We start from the raw sequence: 23,727 nt of genomic DNA, 5'->3' as shown, positions 1-23,727 counted from the left end.
CACATGCCTTACTTAGGGTACGTGCAGTGTCATGGGCCCCAAAAATTTTGGGGCAATGACCGAGGCAATGACTTGTGACTGAGACCTTTGGAAATATGCTGTGCGTGAGAAGACCCGGCAAGCCAAATGAGACCATAATCCAAGGCCTCTGCCAAGGGTGTAGCCAGCCCACTTATGCATACCTTTCCTTCATTGGACACTAAACTCCGCTTGTGAAGACCTGTTGAGGCAAGTGAAATCGAAATCAAACTAAATTTGACAACTGACCCCCTGCCAACATCTCCTCCATTGGACACTAAACTCGGCTTGTGAAGACATGCTGGGGCAAGTGAAAGCGAAATCGTGATGGCACCTGTACTAGTGGAGCGCTAAGATCACTGTTTGAGCGCAATCGTTGCCCGAGCAGCTGACTGGCTTCCGTGCCAGTGGCATGTAAATAGCACCATTTGAGTGTGATCGTTACCACATGCCAATGGCATGTAAAAAGACATTTAAGCGAGGTTGTTGCCAGTTGCTAGACTGGCTCCTCTGCAGGTGGCATGTAAAAGCACCTACTACACTCTCGGAGTGGTTGGCGTTAGGAAGGGCATCCAGCTGTAGAAACTCTGCCAAATTGGATTGGAGCCTGGTGTAGCCATCTGGTTCACCAGTCCTCAGTCAAATCGTCCAACCCATGCTAGCATGGAAAGCAAACGTTAAACGATGATGATGATATATATTAGGTTGTTCAGAAAGTAATTGGATTTTACTAGAAAGGATATGCCACATTCAATGAAACATTTCTTTTTCTGAAAAAATGTTTGAAAGACTGCTTTTAACTTCTTTGCTGTTTCTGAATGTTTTACCTCTTATAAAATATTGTAGTGACTGAAACACATGGTAATCTGTAGGTGTTAAGTTAGGTTAGTATGGAGGAAGTGGAAAAACTACCCATCCTAATGATCTTCCTTTTTGGTTTTGTTTCCATGAGTGTGACTGCATTGTCATGCTGGAGAATAACACCATTTCTGTTAACCAAAGCTAGCCACTTTCAACATAATTTTAAAGTTACATGATCAAGTTGTTGGCAATAGGCATCTGTATTGATGGTCCCTCTATGTTCCAGTAGCTCGTAATGGTCAATACATTTCATGTTTCACCAAACACAGCGCAAGGATTTTTGTGGATGAGGTTCTTGGTTTTAGTGTTGGCATTGACCTCTCACTACATGATGACCATTGGCTGTTGTAATGCAAAACCCATTCTTCATCATCTGTAACAATGCACTGCAGAAATGATAGGTTTTTATTCCTGGTTAGGAGACTGCTGCAGATGGTAGAATGTTGTGTCTGGTTGTCGGGTGTAAGCTCATGTGGATTCCAAATTCTCTCTCTGCATGTTTTCCCAGTTTGCTTGAGATGTTTATGGATGGTTGAGCATGACATTAAATTTTTGTGTCAAATCTCTGGTACTTTGACATGGATCCAATACAATAGTCTCATTCAAAATGTTGTTGTTTAGAGTAAGGCTTGTCAGATGATATGTCACAATTGCTACCTTTAAACCTTTTAAACCACAGCTGACATATATAAGCTTTCACTGCATCTGGATACACTTCATAAACATTTTTCATTGCTTCTGTAGTGGTACTTTTCTTTCGAAACTCATACAGTAAGCAATGATGAATATGTTGTTTCATAAAATGTTTATACTCCATGGGATTAATTACCAAAATAACTATGAATAGCACACTGTAGGATAGAAGAGATGATATACTATTTCTAGACAGTTACTGACTTTGGTTCTAACATGACTGGTTGATTCATATTTCATAGTGGTGAAAAATCAGTATTGACTCAAGTATTTTAATAAGAAATGTATTTATATTTGTGTATGTATACATACGTATGTTTTTTTTTTTTTATGCTGTTTGTCTGATATATGGCACTGGTGCAAGTGTATTTCATTATCTGTCCCTCTTACCACCCATTGATGACTTTGAATAGCTTAGTTTGTTGTTGGGTTTATGACACTTTCTCTCGTATAAGGTCTAGCTAAGCTTTGTATATTTGCTCTCTGATCCTCATCGAGATGAGGGATTTAAAATATATTTGATATGAACCAAACCTTAAATGTTAAACTTTAGATTTAAATTTTTATTCACTTGAAAGAAATAGTTTTTTTCATGATGTAATTGATTTGTTCATCAATAAAAACACATCTGAAACAGCTGTAGTGAGCTTCAACTGATTTGTGTTCTTTTACACATGTGCGTGCACAAACACACACACATACACACACATGCATGTAAGTGTAATTAGTTTGAGTGTATGTAAGTACGTGTTATCATTTGGGGATTCTTTCCTTATTTTTGTGTGACAATGAGAACATATCAGCACAGTCATCTCTCTTGCACACCACATCTGCTGCCTCTTATGCCCAACTTTTCTCTCAAGATGCTTACACTCTGTCATACATGCATATATATATATATATATATATATATACACACACACACACACACATATATATATAAGAGAGAGAGAGAGAGAGAGAGAGAGAGAGAGAGAGAGAGAGAGAGATGTGTATATACATATACTTTTATTTATATAGACCCTTTACAGGTATCATGTAATGATTCTTGAACACTTTCATCAGAGATGGCTGAGATATATTCTGAATGTTGGCCAGGCTTTGTGGACTTCAGTCACAGAAGTTTTGAGAGGAGCTGACTTTCTGAGCATTAAGACAATGGTGCAGAAGGATCATGTACTTTGAACTGGAAAACTTATCCAGATAAATGATTGGAGGATTTCTAAACAGATGCTATATGGTGAACTTGTCTGTGGAAAGAACCCCCAGCAGAAACTAAGACAACAGTTTAACGATTGTGTAAAGTCCTTGTTGAAAACATGTGAAATATGCAAGATGATTTATCATCACCACCAGCAGAGGAAACAAGTGGGAAAGGAGTGAGTATTCTTGGAAAAACACATTTTACATGCATAATTTTAGAAAATTTCTTGAAAACACAGTCATTGTTGTGAATGGGAGAAGCTTGTTCTGCAATATCTGCAGACATGTATGCTTATCAAGAGCTGAACTCATTAGTCACCAGCAGAGCCACAAATGTGATGGTATTCTTCTGTCATGAGTGAACAGCCATCATATATATGTTGTTATTTTTATGTATATATATATATATATTAGGGTGTCCTGTTTTCAGGGTAAAAAAATTTTATGATTGCACCATTGTCTTGTGTGGTGCCAGTGAATGAAAAAAAACGAGACGTACAAAGTGATAGGGCTCTAAAACCATTTTTGTGACTACACAAGACACCTGAAGTTGAAAAAAATGGTCAAAACTGACCATTTTTATTGTGCTTGTATAGTGTCAAATTGAAAGGTATCTGTTTAATATTTGTTTCATAAGTCTCATTTGGATCTACATTATGCTAGAAAATTATAGTGCAGGTGCATAATTTATTTTTAGTGATTTTATGGCAAGCACAATGTATCATGGTTGACAAAAGTTTTTTATTGTAAATCAACAACAACCTTCCAAAATACATTTTTGAATATACTTTTAAAGTATATTCTATATATATATATATATATATATATATATATATATATATATTTATATATGTATATATATAGTTATATACTATAAATAGAATCCTCAGTACATTCCTATTCAGTTATTTTTAACAGGAAATATTATGACTAGATGTTCATTGTTCACTTAACACTTAAATATGGGAAACCCTGCTGAAAATATATTTAAAATACATTTAACTGCCATTCCAAATTGCCCAGGAGGCTGCAGTTCAGGCTCCTTACCTTTTTGTTCATGTGGAGAGTTCCCTTGTTCTTTTCTATTCATGGTTGTTCAACATCTAGTAGGTTTTAACATTTTTAGTCAATTATGTAATTTTATGCTTGTTATAAGGTCATTAGAAATGAATTTTACACTTTGCACCATAATTTTCTAGCATAATTTAGTTCCACATGAGACTTACAAAATAAACATTAAACTTTTTGATTTGACATTACACAAGCACAATAAAAATGGCCAATTTTTCAGCTTCAGGAAGCTTTTGAAGTAAAAAAAATAGTTTTAGAGACTTGTTACTTTGTATACCTCATTTTTTCATCCACTGGCACCACACAAGATAATGGTGCAATCATAAAAAATTTTTGTCCTGAAAATGGGACATCCTAATACATATATATATATATATGCATATATACACATAAAATATACTTGCATAAAGAACAGCTTGAAAATCTGCAAGATAATTCTGAAGATATGAGAACTGGAAGCACTCACTGAATAGAGGTCAGTGGAGAAGTTCTTGCTACCAAGCCATCTCCAATTTTGAGGCAGCAAAGATCAACATTCTGAAGGGAAAAAACCCCCAGTGTAGAGCTAGGCCCAGTCTACCTCCAAATGTCGGTGACCACCACTGCAACATCTGGAAAAGGATCTGTAAATCATTGATAGGTCCATATTCACACAGGTTTTCTCAAGCATAGCATATTGCCATTTGTCCCAATCCTTTGTCATCTCCATGTGACTCAACATCTTGAGGTCAGTCTTCACTACTGCATCCTGTGTCTTCCTGGGTCTCCCACTTTCACAGGGTCCTTCTACATTTAGTAATTGGCACTTCTTTATGCAGCTGTCCTCTCCTCATTTGTACATATCACATGATTAAACCAGCACAGTGTCTTCTCTTACACACCACATCTGATGCCTCTTATGCCTAATTTTTCTCTCAGTACATTTGTGTTTTTGTTCAGGCATATTTATGTTAAACATATAAAGAGGCAAGCTAGTTTCATTACTTTCTAGTATTCATGTCTTCTTTCACAACCCATGTTTCACTACAATATAGCATTGCTGTTTATACACAAGTACAATTTTGCCTTTCATTCTGAGAGAGAATGTTTTGTTACCAACAGAGGTAATAGCTCTGAGCAATTTTCCATCTGGTTCTTATTGTAGCAATTATATTGGGTCATCCCATAAATGATGCAAGTTTTTATACTTATTTTATTTATCAAAATTAAGATAAACAAAGTTCTTTTTTTTATCTAAAATATACTCTTCTTCATTTTCTACAGTGTTCTTCTACCTCTGTGGTAGACTTGCAAGGCCCCTCTTCCAAAATTCACTAGTTCATGACAAAAACTACTCTTCCAGTACTGTTCTGACCTCATCTACAGATTTCATATTTTTTCCATCTAAATGATTTTGAAGACTGTGAAATAAATGATAATCGGATGGGGTAATGCCCAGCAAATATGATGGGTGGGGACACTTTTCCCATTCTAACTGCTCCAGCCTTTGGAATGTCATTCTCACTGTATGTGGCTGAGCATTATCCTGATGGAAGAATCCCAATTGTTTTGAAACCAAAGATGGCCGTTTTTCTTCTGGTGCTGGTGTCGATGAATTGTTGAACGACCGAATTCAAGCTTCTCTGCTAGTTCCTCAACAGTTACGATGGGATTTTGTTCCACCAGGCTTTGCAGGATGTCTTCATCGAGCTCTACAGATCTTCCAGGATGAGGCTTGTCTTCTGGACTGTAGTTTCTGGCTTGAAATTTTTGGAACCACTATTTACACTGGCTTGTGCTTATTGCCCGATCCTCATATACTGCATTAATATTCCACATGCCTTTTGTTGCGTTGTTGCCTTTATTGAATTCATAAAGCAAAATATGCTGAATATCTTCCATTATAGCTTTGAAAAAATAACTGTTAAAATTGAACTGTGCTCTTCGAAACTTGTGCGAAGAATAAGGACAAGGTAAAATTACTACCTGCTTTTATAGCAAGTTGATGCAGATAGTTTGTCCTGTCCCCCTTTTTCTTTTAGTTCATGCAATTGAAAAAACTGCATTATTTATGGGATGACCCAGTACTTTCAGAACATTCCCTCCATTGTGCATTAAGTCTCTTAGGTAAGAGAAACTATCTACTGTATCTGCTTCCTGAGTATTCTAGAACATCTATTTCCTATGTGCTCTTAATATTTATTGCACTTATGCCACATGCAAAGTTTACTTTCTCTGTTGACTGTCATGTAATTCTAGTGTACCTCTTATGTGCCTATAGTTTGCACTGGCAAAGACCTTGGCAAGGTTGAGATATATCACATCCATATTTGAATGGTTGAGTAGTTTTTTTCAGTACCTAGCTATAATATTGCAGTAGCTAAGGAAGCTCCTTCCCAAATGGAAGCTATATTGCATTGTAGTGAGCAAACCATTTCCTTCTAGGAACCTGATCAGCTTCCTTCTAACAATGCATATCATCATCATCAGCATTTAATGTCCAATTTCCATGCTGGCACAGATTGTTCAGTTTGAAAAGATCTAGTTAGCAATAGAGCTGTGTTGTGCTTCAATCTCAGCTTTGGTATAGTTTTGATGGCTGGAGACCCTTCCTAACACCAACTACTTTACAGTGTGTACTGGGTACCTTTTTTGTGCCACTGGTACTAGTGAAGTTGCCAAGTAATTTGCAAGATAAAAAAGAATAAAACAAAGGAAAAAGGGCAAAGTTCTCTTCGCTAAGTGGGGGGAGTATTTGTGAGGATGGAGAGGTGATTTTAAAAATAATATTTACAACAACAATTATAATAATAACAATAGCAACAGCAATAATTATAATCAATTAATCAAATAAGAACCAAAAGAAACAACAATGATAAGATGTGAATAAAGTTAGGATAAATAGAAGAAAAAAAAGATAAATTAGTAACTACAGTACACAGAAATAGTAAAAAAAGGAGAGGAGGCTTGGATTTGGTGGGGTGGTGGTGGTGGTGGTGGTGGTACTACTACTACTACTACTACTACTACTACTACTAATACTAATAATAATAATAATAATAGTCAACTATGAACAAGAGTAACCAGCGTTTACATAGTTTACGTTTAGATTTCTGAAATTTTGAATTTTCAATCACCTTTTGGTTTGAACTTGAGAAAGACAGACTTTCTGTCGAAATATTGTTCAACGAATAAAACATTTATACAATCGAATCGCACTCTTCATCATGACTATTTACCTTCGTGAAGAGTTACGTCAATCCTTTTTAAAATATAATAATATTAATCCTTTCTACTATAGGCACAAGGCCTGAGATTTGTGGGGAGGTGGCAAGTCAATCACATCGACCCCAGTACTTAATTTATTGACCCTAAAAGGATGAAAGGCAAAGTTACCTTGATGGAATTTGAACTTGGAATATAGTGACACTGCTAAGCATTTCAGTCAGCATGCTAACAATTCTGCCAGCTCACTGCCTTAATAATAATAATAATAATAATAATAATAATAATAATAATAATAATAATAATAATAATAATAATCATAATAATAATCCATATAATAATCTGCTTGTCCATTCACTGTTAGAGAGGTGGAAGTGGAGTGAGTGAGAGGTGGAATAAGAATGAGAGAAAGAGGGATAAGGAGGAGTGAAGAAAGAAGAGAGGTAGAGCTAAAGAATGGTGATTAATAATACATTCAGGCCAAATGGTTATGTAGTCAGCTGAAAGCAGAGGTGAAGAATGAGAAAAAAGACGATGAGAGAAAAAGAGGGAGTGAGAAGTATTAATGACATGTGGTGGGGTGGAGAAGGAATACTTATTATGTAGTTATAAAGTTAGCTGAAGGGAAAGGTGGATAGAGAGATGGACAGGGGAGGCAGTTATACTGAGAGAGACAGAGAGACAGAGAGAGAGAGAGAGAGAGGGGCAGATAACGGTGGTGTGTTGATAGTGAAAAGTATTTCTTGTATTGAACTAACCCTTTTTTATAGCAACCATCACATACGCATAGGTACAATTATTTATCTTCTGCTCTCTTAAAAAATTGCTATTTGTTTATCTGAGTGAATTTAGCCTAAACTCTGGATTCACAAAAAACACAGTTGCAGCTGTCCAAGAAAGGATGTGAAAATGAGAGAGGAACAGTGAAAAGATATAATAAAAAGAGGTAAAAGACAACATCAACAGAGACGTGAGGATATGAAAGTAAACGAATGTCAAGAATATTTGAAGAAAGCTAAACTATGAATGCTGTAAAAATGCAAATCATCCTTTCTCTTTTAAATAGGTCTTCTTAATATTTTCCATTCCATGGAGTTTACGTGGGGCCTACTAATAATAAAATAATAGAATAAATTATAAAAAAATTATGATTTCTTTATTAACCACTAAGGCTTTATAAAATGATTAGGATGGTACAATGAGAGATTACATGAAAGAGTGTGTAAAGAGAAAATAGCTAATAATAAATTTTAACAAAGACTCCTCTAAGAGGGAAATTTCCAAGAGCTATTCATGGAAACACTATGAAACCATTGTTACCCTGACCATTAAGGCAATTGCTTTTTGTATATTGTTTTACTTCATTCTACAAGTGTATGCTCAGAGTAGGCCCATTCACTCAAACCATACTTGCCATTCTCATACATCTTTCAGCAAAATTATTAGGAGGTAGCACTTCATTCCTCCCCTTTACTTTCCTTTTCAAGCTGAACTTGGAAAAGTCGACGATGAGGGCATGGCCAAAAAAGAAGGAGTCTTCAACTCTTTCAATCTGGTTGACCACACATCTTCTTTTGCTAAGGCTACTAGACAGATAAACACTGCCTGTCCTTCCAGGCCAAAGAAGTTGGTGGAATTATCTTTACAATGTATTCAACCAGTAGCCAGATCCTTCCTATGCATGACAACAGCTGTTTGACATAAACACACATGTGAACAATGTTCAGGCACTGGATGAGTGAATGTGGAACATTTTCACCACTCAGCATGCATCTTGGCCAGGCCTGGCTGATGGCACTTCTGTGCCTTAGGCTAAGGATTTCTGGAAATTTTCTTTGAACTCTGGTCCAAAAGACTTCTGGGACAGACCAGTCAGTTGACTTTTGTCAACTCACAGGCTTTTCTTAAGAACATTGTCATTCTTGCCCACAACTTCCCCTCTGTAGAATTATGTGGTTGAAATTGCTCCAAGTGCACTACTCAACTGGCAGATAGCTATGAATACTTGATCACAAGGCCATTGCCAAGTGCCTTGTCTTGGTCTTTGCCTGATCCATGACTGCAGCTCTATCAAAGAGATGAGCTGTGGAGTAAATGAATCTGACAAATGGGGACTATACCTGTTCACTGTCAAAGAATTGTTGGAGATGTCACAGCCTCACTGCATGCCATCAGCCACAACATGCCCAGTATTCCACACAGCAGTGTTGATAACAAATGGAGTATCTAACCAACGGAATGCATCCTTTCCACAGAAAGTGGAAGAGCAAGTATTCCAGGCCAGTCAGACATGAACTGAAGCAAGACATTGACATCAGGTGGTAATATGACAAAGGTGATATATACATGTGCCACCTCTGCCAAACTTTCAAGGATAGCTTTCTCATTTCTTTATTGCCCACAAGGGGACAAACAACCTTTCAAGGATAGCTTTCTCTTGCCTCATTTCTGGGTGAGTTTGGCCACTCTGATTGTCACATCATCCAAATTCTTCTTTACTTGGAGATCTGGATCAAACCAGACTCCAAGCAATTTGACTGCTCTCCGGGTACCAAAGAAGTTCTGCTCCGGGTGCCAAGCTGCAGGCCCACTGACTTTTCTTGGTTGATTTTTATTCCTCTTTCTTAGAGCAGTGCCAATTATCTTGATGTGCTTGGTATCCAACACTATCAGGGTGACATCATCTGTGTATGCCAACACAGTCCTTCCACATCTTAGTTTGTATAGGATGCCTCTCAACATCTCCAGTTTCTGAAGTAATGGTTCAAGAGTCAATACAGAGACGAGAGGGGACAATCTTGATGGACTGAGTACATGGTGCTGAATGGTGACATTCACTATAACCACTGAGCAGATGTTCTATGTTGCAGCAATCCAATTGTAGAAGACAAGACCAAAACCAGCTGCCATGAAGACAGCTACTAAGTGTTGATGGTGACCCTTACACCAGAAATAACAAGAATGATAATGGTGCTGACAGCAGGGGTGTGTTGATTTGGAAGAATCAAATTAACATTAGTGTGAAAATCCTGATTAGAGTGTAGTTATGTAGTAGATGAAAGGAAAAGATACTGAAAATAAAACTCAAGGAGATGTAGATGCAATGTTGATAAATATCAAGAAAGTGTCACAGATAAATAATAACTCACATGATAAATTTGTGATAGAAGCATAATATTCATTCAACTGGAGCCTGAGAAGGGGAATGGCAAAGTGTATATACATAGATGTAAACATATATATCAGTGACTCTTGATCCTAAAAATGGAATGAGAAGGGAGAAACATTACACAAAGTTCATTCGAATGAGTGGACATGAAATTAAAATTAAATTAAAACTAATATTAAATTAGAAATATTAATATTTCTAAATTTCTCTAAAGGAGACTACGGCAGTGGTACTGGATATTAATAGTTATGGTCAGCAGCAACACCTGCTGAGTTCAGCTACTCCACATTGATAAGGGGCAACTACCCCGAAACTAGTCTGTGGATGTCAAACCAGCACGGGGAAGCTGCTGACCTCCCCTGTTCAAAGGTTATAATGGACACAGGCTTGTGTGTCACATAGCTAGCTAGAGGCGATGGCCTCTTGGAACTAATCAACAGCAGCATTTGTCCTATTTTCTTGGACTGCCATGTTAGCTTGGAGATAACTATTAATAATATTAAATTCTAGTGTGATTAAGTATTAAATGAACAAATAGCTAAATTGTTAGCTAATTGGTAAATAAGTTTGCTGAAACTGCTGCGTCGAAATAGTAGAGATTAAAAATAATCTCTGTCTGTGTGCAAGAGAGGATTGAGAAGATGTGCATGCTTGTGTGTGCATATAAGTTGGTAGTTGTATAAACATATGACAGATGACTGAAAAGTTCATAGTTTGGCCAAGATACTCTAATGGAATGTGACTAAATGAGGTTTATTTTTCAACATAATCCCATTTATGGTCAATACACTTCTTCCATCAGTGTTGCAGTGCTTGGAACCCAATTGGTAAAGAAGCTTTCATCCTGTTGGAAAAAAAGTGGCTATTTGATTTATAGTCAATAGCTTGTTATTCATCACCACATGGTGAACATGATCAATGTTTTCCTCAGGGGTGGTAGTTGCAGGCTGTCCAGACTTTGGGTCATCTTCAAAACTCCTTTCCCCTCCAAAATTCAGCTGCCCACTTTTGCACTGTTGATAAAACTGGAACATCATCCTCTAATGTAGCAACCATGTCTGCATAATGTCCTTGGGGACTAAACCATTTTTCTGCAGGTACTTGATAACATCACAATGCCAAATTTTGTCCATTTTCAAGTGAAGCCACAACTAATTACATGTAAAGCCTTCTTTGATGAGTCAAATGTCAGTTTACCTGGAAAAGAATAATGCAGTTATTAATAAGTGGAGTTGAAATTAATGCAAGATTTCACAGCTCTCGCAATATTCCTTCATAGTCATCCTATGAACTTTTCAGCCCACCCTTATATATAAAAACAAATGATTCGATGTGCTCAATGTGCGACAAAAATTCTGTTCAGGTTTTGGTGTTTATTAATTGCATTAAACTCTCACTGCTGTATACTGATACTATAGTCTAATATGGATGGTAACATAATATATGTATACGAATATGTGTGTATGCATGTATTTCTATGTAGGGACATGTATGTGTGTGTAGATAAGTATATATGTGTATGTGTATATGTACTCACACACACATCCATAGTATGTATGTATAGTAAGTGAAAAGGGATTGGATATTCTATGTGCTTACCTCAGGCAACACTCCCAGCTGTCTGAAATTGTATGAAGGAGAATTTCTCCAGTAGAATCATGGGTTTCAAACAAAATATCCAGAAGGCTTACTTCCCTTATGGAGCATAAGTAAGAAGTGAAGAATAGATTAGTTGGTATTACATTTATTCCATGGTTTACAAGTGTTTTAACAACCTGTGTGTGACAAAGCAAACATCATATATGTAGACACGGATGACAGTAATGATATAGTCATGCCCATTATGTAATGTTTATTACATAATATCTTCCACAGCTATTTAGTCATAACCAAATAAATGAATATAGCATAAATTGGATATTTCACTTATTAAGAAGTGAAATATTAGATATTTCATTTATTACGAAGTTGTCTTGGATTCAAGTGGAGTTGGGTGTAATCCTAGAATCTCAACAAGAAAGTAAATAAACATATCAGTTGTATTTTTGATATTAAAATTAGATAGGTTCCATTCATCAATTAATACAAATTGTCAGACATTCCCATACTGATTCATAGAAATATCATAAAATTATGTTACTAGTTACTGCTGAAGTCTTCTTTGAACAGTCAGATGTTAGTTTACCTGGAAAGAAGCTATCATCATCATCATCGTTTAACGTCCGCTTTCCATGCTAGCATGGGTTGGACGATTTGACTGAGGACTGGTGAAACCGGATGGCAACACCAGGCTCCAATCTAATTTGGCAGAGTTTCTACAGCTGGATGCCCTTCCTATGTAGTTATTAATAAAATGTCGTGAAATTAATGCATGCAAAATTTTACACCTCTAGCATTTCTCCTTCGTAGTTTGCCTATGAACTTTTCAGCCCACCTCATATATAAACATGTAAGTTGGTATCAGTATTAACATTTATATGTTTATATCAGTACAAGCATGTGCATATATATCTGTGAGTGCATGTGCATATATGTATTTGCACACACAGACACACACACACACACACACACACACACACACACACACACACACATACACACACATGCACACGTTTATATCTGTATTTATGTTGAACATAATCCAATACACTTGCTCAAAAATACCATGCTGCAATTGTATCCTGTAAAGTCAATGTCTACTTTGCATTCATATCCCACAAAGAGTTGTTGAAAATTAGGTATGAAACAGACAATAATAATGATAAGTGTCATTGTTATCAATGGTTTATAAGTTAAAGTTTCCTGCATGAATTACTTAAGACCATTAAATTATTTTAGATTTTTATTTCATTTGTAACATTCTCTTTTCAATTTTTGCTACATATTTTTATATTAATGCAGCCACTTGATGAAAATATTGAAACTGCTTCTGATGAAGAAAATGGCTCTTCATTAACACATTCAGAAAAAATTGCAGATAATCAAAAATTCAATGTTGAAGTATTAAAAGCTGTAAAGGATGGTGATACATTAAATTTTACCATAAAATCACTAAAGGTAGGTTTAATTGTATATTGTTTTTTATTGTCCTATGCAAAGGTTAAAGGTTAGTGTTTCTTCCATTATTGTTTCAGTTAGGAGCCGATACATCATCCTCATATGTTCGTTTTCCATGCTGGTATAGGTTGGACAGTTTGACTGAGGTCTGAAAAGCCAGTAGTTGCACCAGGCTCCAATCTGATCTGGCAATGTTTCTATAGCTGGATGCCTTTTCTAATGCCAACCACTCCAAGAGTGTAGTGGCTGCTTTTTATGTGCCACCAGCACAGGAACCATTCAGATGGACCTGGCATCGATCATGTTCAGATGGTGCTTTTTACGTGCTACTGGCATGGGAACCCTGACATTGATCACATTCGGATAGTGCTTTTTACGTGCCACTGGCATGAGAGCCAGTCAGGCGGATCTGGCATTGACTACGTTTTGATGGTGCTTTTTACATGCCACCAGCACAGGAGCCAGTCAGGGGGCACTGGCATCAACCACATTTGGATGATGCATTTTATGTGCCACCGGAACAGGAGCCAGTCAGGGATTGCTGGCTACAGCTACGATTTTGATTTTACTTGACTCAACAAGCCTTCTCAAACATATCATATTGTCCAACGCATCAAGAGTACTTTTGAATGGGCTGGACATGCAGCACTGGTATCAGCCATGATTGCAATCTCACTTTATTTGCCAGGTCTTCTGAATCACAGCATATCTCCAAAGGTCTCAGTCTCAATATATAAGAACTCTTTTTAGGATTCAATGGAAGTAAGATTGGTTGGTTGAAATGTTTAAAGTAAGTTATATTAGAAACAAGACAAGCTTAGATAGAGATGTGTAATTGTAACTGTAGGAAACTGAGAGATGTAGACAGAAGCTTTATTAGTGGCACTCCTGGGTTAATAATTGTTAACATCTTGTACGACATGAATCTATACTGCAACTGTCAGTTCTCTACTGCTTGAAACTGCATGAGTCAACCTACCCTTATTTACATTAACTATGAACTCTCTTTTATAAGAAAAACAACATTGAACCCCACCTCTTGCATTTATTTACCGTCTGTATCATTTATTATTAATACTGACTTTCTCAGAGTTTTTTTTTTTGAAACTTTTTTTGAAAAATGCAGCTAATCATTCTTTGAATGCTAACTTCTTCCATTATCTGATCAGTGAAGTATTAGTAGATGAGGCTTTGTAGATGATAACCAGAGTGATATATTTAGTCCTTCCCTATGCACTTTGCTATCTGACTTTGCTGATGAGGTGGTATCAAAAAGTTCCTGGACTAGTTCTGCAGTACACTAACAGATGGCAGCACATGGTTGTGTACCAGATCGCATCACATGGCTGCATGTGCATTGAGAGCTAGGAGTGACCTTCATGAGGCAAGGTGCCAAGTGACATCACTGTGTTTACTTCACAAGTTGTGAAATTTGTGTTTTTGTGGTCACATGTATGCAATAATCTACGATTTTGTTATGGACAGGAAGTTGGAACAAAAAGCCAACATGAAATTTTGTATCAAACTTTGGAAGTCCAACACAGAGACATTGAGTGTGCTTTGGCAAACTTACAGCGATGAGGCAATGGGTAATATACAATGTTTTGAGTGGCATGGGTGCTTCAAAAGTGGAAGAATGTCCCTGAAAGATGGGGAGTGATCTGGAAGACCTTCTTCTGGCATCACCTCCAGAAATGTGGAGAAAATTCATCAGTTTGTGCATGAGCATCGTCAGAGGACAGTCAATAACATTACTGATGTTGTTGGTCTGTCATATGGGTCTGTGTAGGCAATCCTAATGTTTGGATTGAACATGTGGCATGTCTCTGCCAAATTTGTCCCCCATCTGCTGACCACTGAGCAGAAAGAACATTGCATGGAAGTTTGTCAAAATCTCTGTCAGCATGCTTTATGTAGAGGATCATCACCAGTGATGAGAGTTGGGTCTTCAAGTACAACTCTGAGATGAAGCAGCAGTTGTCACAATGGAAAAGCCTTTCATCTCCACAACTGAAGAAGGCATGACAGAGCCACAGCTCAATCAAGAATATGCTCATTGTTTTATTTGACAGCCGCAATATTGTGCATCAAGAATTTTTCCCTCAGGGCCAGATTGTCAATCGAGAGTTCTACTGTCATGTTTTGAAACAGTTGAGGGAGAACATTTGGCAAAAGCAACTGGATCTGTGGAGTGTGAAGAATTGGGTTCTTCATGACAGCAATGCACCCTGTCACCAAGCTCTCCTCATTCGTGAGCTTCTCACCAAAACCAACACCCATCCTATTCGCCAGATTTAGCACCTGTGGACTTCCATTTCTTTCCCAAGATGAAAATGTAGCTCAAAGGTTGCCATTTTAGCACTGTTGTCAAGATCTAGAGTGAATCACAGAAGGTCCTTAACTCACAGAAAACTTCCAGGTAATTTCCAAAAACAACTTCCAAAAGTGGCAAGAACACCAGGACTGGTGCATGCAAGGTGACTTTTTCAAAAGAGATGATGTTAAAACTTAAGTAATAATAATTTTTTAATAAACATAATTAGTCTGGGAACCTTTTGGTACCACCTTGTAGATCTATCCTATTTTTCATTGGGTGACTTGAATGAAATATTACCTGAAGAATAGTTGGGCACTGAGGTTTTGTCAAGTGTCTTTTTCCTCCAAAAATACCTTTAGGTCTGTAGTATTTTTCTGTATTCATCCAACAAACAAATTTGTATGCATAATGAAAGGGGTGTTTCTATATGTATTAATAAAATTCATGCATATTTGGGTATGTTGTTTCTGATGAAAGTAACAGCTTACCTATAAATTTCAAACTGAATCAGCTAAAAAAGGTCAAGGTAAAGCATTTTCTTTTGTAATATATGTCTGTATTTATTTCTGATTACATTTAATTTATTACTAACATCATTTTCGTCATCATTTTTTAAAAATTAAAGTGAATCTGTTTCTAGTTATTATTTATTGTGTTATTAATTCACAAGCACACTTGCATAACATTATATTTAAACAAAGCACTACTTACATTAAAAAAATTAACTCTTTTCTGAAAAACTGCCTATTGTCATAATAATCTGACCTCAATAAAGACACTATAAGCATTTAAATAAAGAACCCTATATTTAGGTAATTGCCTGCTTAAAAAGTTTCAACAAGATTTTAAAAGTTAAATATGGTATATTGCATTGCTAGTATAGTATATTGTAATGAAATACTATAATTCCATATTTTGAATGAACAGATCTGTATCTACCCCATCAGACACTCCTCTCTCATATTTTTGCTACTCCCAAGTCCAAAGAAGGCTAAGGTTGTTTCATATGTATATATATCGCCATCATATGTATATGTGTGTGTGTGTGTGTGTGTGTGTGTGTGTGTGTGTGTGTAGATATGTAAAGGGAAGATCCAAGGATCAAGGTGTATGAAATTAATGAGTTTCAAGCAATCTATAGAAGATATAAAAACAACTTTCAAGAGTAATAGTGGTTTATTAGCACAGAAGATTGTGAACTTTTCCCATATCAAAGCATGATAAACTGAAAAAAGTTAATTTTATACTACATAGTTAGCAACAGGGGTTTTTGTATTTGCAAGTAAACATCCAAAATTTAGGGAATGGAGTAGATAAAATCCAGACTACATATTTTCATAGCTAGCAGAACCTTGGAAGGAGTAAATTATCCAAATGAGGGGTAGATTACATGCTATTCTTCAGGCCAAGGATGCCTTGATTATATGAAATTTACATTGTTATTAGGGGATGCTGTGTTAACTCAGGGATTTGAGTAGATAAATCCATTCCCTAAATTTTGGATATATATATATATATATATATATAATTCTTAGCCACATGAGAGAATTTTTCTAACAGCTGACAAAAGAGACAGCCTCCCTCCCTACGATAAGTGAGATGGAGTCATATTGCTGATTTCAGATTTAATCAATACTCGGCAGTGACCCATTACTCTGTCACCAAGGGTTAATGAATCTAAGTCACCCTGTTAGCCTTATAGAGAACACTATAGCAAATATCGACTGATTTTGAAAATGGTGAAGTTAGAATTATAAATTATTAAGGTGGCCGTTCACAATTTAGAAAGAGAGAGAGAGAGAAACACAGAGATACATGCGTAGATACATACATATATGTGTTTGTGTGTGTGTGTCTAAGTGTATATATCATCATGATCATCAATTAGTGTCTGCTTTCCATGTTGGCATGGTTTAGATGGTTTAACTGAAAATGGTATGCTGTAGGGCTACACCATGTTCCACTCTGATTTGGCATGGTTTCTATGGCTGGATGCCCTTCCTAATGCCAACCACTCCAAGAGTGTAATGAGTGCTTTCTACATGCTACCAGCACAAGTGTCAGTTATGTGAATAACTGATATCGACCATGACTATGATCTCACTTGGCTTGATGGGTTTTCGCAAGCACAGCATATTCTTTTCTACTCTAGGCATAAGGCCCAAATTTTTGGGGAGTTATTGGGGGGCAGTTGATTAAATTGACCCCAGCATGTAACTTGTACATAATTTATTGACCTGAAAAGCACATGCGTGCACACACACACACACACACACACACACACACACACACACACGCACACACAGCTACTGCCGTCACTTGAAGTTGAAGATAATCTGGAAGTATCTGCGTGTACCATGCTTCCACTAATTGTTTTTGTAGCTTCTGTGAGCAAGCATTTTCTTGACCCTCTCACCATTAACCCATTGGAACATCCAGAATATGGCAGTTAAAGGGAGAGAGGAAAACATCATCCTTGGGCTACTATCTTCTTTATTGACTCTCAAAGGAGCTATATTTGAATAAATTTGGGAAATATCTTTTTGCTTCTTTCACTCACATTTTCTTTATAAAAAGTATTTTATCTATTTCAGGGAGATACTGAAGAAGCATTGTTGTTGCAAAGATTTTATGAAGATTTCGAATGGTTGCATCATTGTCTCACTACCCAGAATGATATAAGTGGTCTCATTGTAAGTTTCAATTCATATATTATAATATATAAGTACAATACCAACTTTCTAGATACTGCTAGCCCAGGACCTCTTATAATCCGCATGAATTTACAATCAGAAACTTAAAATTCCCACAGCTGCTAAATTAGTTTACAGAGTGACCCATTTTCTCAGTACCTTGCACAGTACAGCATTGATAAAATTCTATCATTTATACTAAAGTGGAAGTGCCTGTATTTTATTTAATTATTTAAGTAAATTTAATACCTGCTTAATTCAGAAGTGAAAAATCAGTAATCCAGAAAACTTTGGAAAATTGGTGTTGTATCTGTATTACTCTTTCATATTTCTCTTGATGCTTTCATTATGTGTTTAGGATATTTTGTTACATTCTTTCTGAAATCATCATCATCACCATTTAATATCTATTTTCCATCCTATCATGGGTTGGATGGTTTGACAAGATCTGGTAAGACAGAAGACTGTGCCAATCTCTACTATCAGCTTTAATATGGTTTCTATGGCAGGATGCTTTTCCTAATGTCAAATGACTTTACAGAGTATACTGGGTTCTTTTTATGTGGTACTAGCACCAGCAAGGTCACCAAGTAACTTGCAAGACAAAGATCCCATAACTGACAGAGGGAGCATTGTTGAGGGAGGTAGTTTTGTGTCAGGTAATGAGAAGTTAAACTATGATAGTGGGACAGAAATAAGTGTCTTGCTGTAGAAAAGATACATGGTTACTCTAGTTGGAGAGAGAGAGAGAGAGAGAGGGGGGGAGAAAGAGAGAAAAAGGAGATGGTGGTGAAGGTGTGCCAAGGCATATCATCAAGGTGTAAGGAGTTGAATGTAAGTGGAATGGTACAGATATTTACGAGAAAAGAAAGTCTTCTGTATAACATATATCAAATGTATTATGAATCATGTTTTAATTTAGCTATCAATGCACTTCTCAAATTAGTCCTACAATATATTTAGCACCCAAAGTCTGACAGCTGGAAATAGATGATGAAAGTTGTAGAATTAAACCTCAGCTTTTGTGCCCTCATGTCTAGGTCTAATAGCATGTACCTTAACTCTGATAATACAGTTTTCATGTTTTGCATCAAAGAAATAGTTAAGGGTCATTTTCATAATGTTTTTTCTTATCACTTTTAATCTGCAGGCTAGTGTTATCTCTATTATCCTCTATTGCTATGCCTTATTGATTCTACACTTATGGTTCTTTTTAGAGAGAAACCTACCTTGATTGTTGATGACTTCTCCTCACCAACACCTCCTCAACTAGTTTTATTAATTTAGAGTAGACTTTTCTCAGTTTCAGAGGTTGAAGGTTGAAGACATATTTGCAGTAGCTTGGGTCTGAGCTGTGTGGGGCTGATCCTTCAACTGGACCTGTAGGAATGTGGCAAACTTATAGGAACATCCTACTGTCGACTTCTAGTGGGTGTATCGGTTTTCAAAAAAGGGCCAACAAATGTTTCCTTTCCAGGGAGACCTTCACACTGTGGAATGCAGCTGTAGGGTGAGGCTGGGTGGAACCCCTGATGATTTGCTTCAGGGTCTGAGATGTGGGTAGTCAGACCACTGAGGTCCAACAAAGAAAAGCAGGTTTGAGGAATCTGTGAAGATATCAAGAGTCAGCTTCACACTTCTGATCATGTACAACCTTTGGAGGAATTACTATTCTTAGTAGGGTAAAGCATCCCCCTCAGTGTTCTGGAGTGTTAAACTCTGACAGAGCACTCCTGACAGAGGAGCCAAGGTGCTGGCTTGCTGGGCATCGTACTTTGAAGAATTGTATGAGGTGGACCTGCATAGTACTGATCTGAATACAAAGATGCTTTCAGCACTGGTGACTGTCCTGCCAGTCAGCTGTGATCTACCATCCGTAGATGATGTACAAACCTCATCTGCAGATGAGGTTCTTACATTGGTAAATCAGCAGAGGAAAAGGGGAGCAGTTGGTGTTTGTGGTATTCATGAGGAGATGATCAAGAAAGGTAAGCCTGCTGCAGTCTTGTTCTTGTGGCAGATCATCTGCTGAATTTGGAGCAGTGGCATCATACAGCCTGATTGGAAGAGGGGCATAATTATCCCTATCTGGAAAGGTAACAGTAACTTCCTCAACTATAACAACTATAATGCTGTTACACTCCTCTCAGTACCTAGTAAGGTCTTTGTCAGAATTATTCGAAGCAGAGTGTGAAACCATTTACTTGCCTCTCAATAACCAAAGCAGTCAAGTTTCATGCCAAAGAGATCAACTATTGATAGGATCCTGGTTGTCTGTGTACTCATCAAATGCAGGCAGAATCTTCAGTTGGGGCCAGTTTCAGTTTATGTTGGCCTCTGCAAGACATTTGATTTGGTGGATTCTGTTCAGGAGAATTCTGGAACTGCAAAGTATACCTCCCCAAATGGTTGGGCTGATGGTGGCCTTGTGTAGTGGAACAGTGAGTGCAGTTCAGATTGGGGGCTCAGCATGTGACTTTTTCTCAGTTAGAACTGGTGTCCGTCAGTTTGTATTTTGGCTTTCACTTTTTTCAATGCCTGTTTGAACTGGATACTTGGCCAGATCGTAGCTCAGTTGAGTCATGGAGCACTCATTGGTGAAAGCAGGATTACAGGATTTTACTGATGATGCAATTATTCTTGTTGAGTCTCTGAATGTCTTAAGGAGTGCTCTCCTTTCACTAAGTGAGGAAGTGGAACCATCTGGCCTTAGAGTTTCTTGGGTTAAGACAAAGATTCAGTCTTTCATTGGTTTCCTGGGGGACTCCATCTTGTCTGTCTCTGTTGTGGGTGAGAATAGCAAAGTTGTAGACCACTTCACCTATCTCAGCAGCATGATCCATAGCAGCATTTTCTGTGAGTCCAAAATCTTAAAAAGTGTACTTGCTGTTGCTTATATGTGAGCAAAAGGACAAAGGTTCAGGTTTTCAGGTCTCTGGCCCTTCTTGTTTTGCTCTACAGTTGTATAACTTGAACACTGTCCAGTGTTCCTAGGGGCTGCCTGGAATCCTTTGGTACCAGGACACTTCACAATGGGTTATCATTGGTCAGATTTTGTATTCAACCAACAACTATACTCAGAAACTTGGATGTGTCCTGTTATTTGTATGATTTAGGAGCATCAACTGTTTGGTCATCTTGCTTGATTTCCTGAGTTGGATCTTGTGTACTGTGTCCTCTTTTCTAAGGATCCAGCTAGGGTGATAGCTTGTGTTCATTGACCACATGTATTATGGTTATGGCAGATGAGGAAGTATTTCATAGAGATGGGGACTGACTGGGACACTGCTCAGAAGAGATGACCCAAGCAGATACTGACAAATGGTGAAGGCAGTGACATGCTGCAATAAATCATGCCCACATACCTAACCTGAGTATAGACTTTCCATGCTAGAAAGGAAACTTTAGCTTCCATAACCAGATCTTTGTCAATGCTTTCTGTCCAAACTGACTGATCTCAAACTGTGATGTGTAGTTGACTAGCTATATTAAGTCATTCCTATATGATGACTTAATATTTTATCTAAATAAAATCCAAATGTGATTTATTCAAGGCTACTTTGGAATATTCAAGAAATTCAAGCAATACCTTCCCAGTTGGGATTTAGATAACCCTTAAACCAAAGGCATTGCCTACACTTCTGTTTACATCCAGCACCACCAACTTACCACCTAGGTCCAGGAAAATCACTAGTATCTTGACATCCAAATCTTGCCAAAACAATGCTACCACCCAACTCATTCCAAACTGAGTTAAGAAATTGTACACATCTTATAATTGAGAAGAAGTTTGAGATAAGTAATCTTGCTTCCAGGTTGATCCTGTCATGTGTATGCAAGCTACATGCATTTACATTATCAGTGCTTTGTATGGCTACATTACTGTATAAATAGATATTGTTTAAAAAGTTATTGATTATGAATAAAAGACGAACAATTTCCACATTAAATTAGTATCAGTGACTTGAACAAATTCTAATTTATATAATCTAATTTAATACTTCCATTTCACAAGGTGCCACCTCTTCCAGTGAAGCCAGAAGTAGATGCAAAAAGTGCTGAATCTAAATCTAGGAGACAACTTGGAAGTGATACAAACATTCTTATTGGTGATGAGTTTCAAAAAGAATGTCAAAATATAGAGAAGTAAGTAAAACTGTTTGAATTATGCATGAATAATGAGAAATAAATGTGAATTTTAGGTACAAGCATGGCTGTGTGATTAAGAAACATGCTTTACAATGTTTCAGGTTCAGTCCCGCTGTGTGGTACCTTGGGCAAGTGTTTTCTACCAATTGTCTTGAGCCAATCAATACTTTGAGAGTGAATTTGGTCAGTGGAAACTGTGTGGAAGTCTGATATATGTGTGTGTGTGTGTGTATCTGTGTGTGTGTGTGTGTGTGTGTGTTCCCCCACCACCATTTGACAACCACTGTTTGTTTATATCCCCATAACTTAGCAGTTCAGCAAAAGAGCCTGATAGAATTAGTTTCAGGCTTTAAAAAAATAAGTACTTGGGTCAATTTGTTCTTCTAAACCCATTAAGGCAGTATCCCAGTATGGCCCCAATCCAATGACTGAAACAAGTAAAAGATAAAAGATATGTGTGCAGCATTGCAAGAAACTTCAAAAATTTGGGCATTTATGAATGTTCAGTTGATATATGGATATCTACAACCAACAAAGTTGACTGTATATAAATGTTTATAAGAAAATATGGAAAAAGGACCCAAATGGGCAAATGTAGGAAAAGAAAGCTTATGGAATATTTTTGATACAGTCATGATGAAGGCAGGGATTGTCATGCTAATTATGTGTTTACTAGCTGGCCTCCTGCCGTCAAAAATGATGACTAAATGTAGTATTTTATCTATATCTATAAAAGGTAGGATGTGTGTGTGTGTGTGTATACGCAAATGTAGTTTATGCACGTCCACAAATTAGCACGCATGTCGCTCCAATTTTAGGAGGACATTCGTCATGACCCTATCTGCATTTTCGTCAACTTTCTCTCTCAGAGGTACCCGCGTATAGCTGTAAAAATCGATTTTCAACCATAACTTTTACCAATTTTGAAGTTTGTTAACATGGCAAAGTCAAACTGTGCGTAGGCGCGTGAAGGAGAGAGAGAAAAATAGTGTGTTTGTGAGAGGGAGAGTGAGGGAGAGATACAGATTGTTTGCTAGTGTCTAATAAAAAAAAGTAAAGAAAAAGTGGGAGAGGGAGACAGAAAGCGTCTAAGGAAAGAAAATTTTTGTAACCAAGACAGTTTGTTTGCCAGCGTCTAATAAAAAAAAGTAAAGAAAAAGTGGGAGAGGGAGACAGAAAGCGTCTAACAAAAGAAAAAGTGGGAGAGGGGAGTAAGGAAGACAGTGTCAGCGTTCATGAAAAATGAAAATGCTTATTTTTTTTTCTTAAACATGACATACTCTCAAATATAG

At 37.1% G+C, this 23,727-nt stretch overlaps 1 protein-coding gene across 1 annotated transcript in view; it reads left to right on the top strand.

Annotated features, from left to right (window-relative positions):
- Positions 1 to 23,727, top strand: part of LOC106867788 (sorting nexin-5) — a 110,755-nt gene that overhangs the window by 13,459 nt on the left and 73,569 nt on the right. The window contains exons 2-4 of the mRNA XM_014912780.2: positions 13,121 to 13,276; positions 18,188 to 18,286; positions 22,302 to 22,432. Coding sequence (XP_014768266.1) covers positions 13,121 to 13,276; positions 18,188 to 18,286; positions 22,302 to 22,432 — 386 coding nt within the window. The remainder of the gene's footprint in view (positions 1 to 13,120; positions 13,277 to 18,187; positions 18,287 to 22,301; positions 22,433 to 23,727) is intronic.

Source organism: Octopus bimaculoides, chromosome 16 (assembly GCF_001194135.2).
Source record: "Octopus bimaculoides isolate UCB-OBI-ISO-001 chromosome 16, ASM119413v2, whole genome shotgun sequence".
In the NCBI taxonomy this organism is placed as follows: domain Eukaryota; kingdom Metazoa; phylum Mollusca; class Cephalopoda; order Octopoda; family Octopodidae; genus Octopus; species Octopus bimaculoides.
Note: the sequence above shows the minus strand (reverse complement) of the source record. Positions and strands in the feature narration are given on the sequence as shown.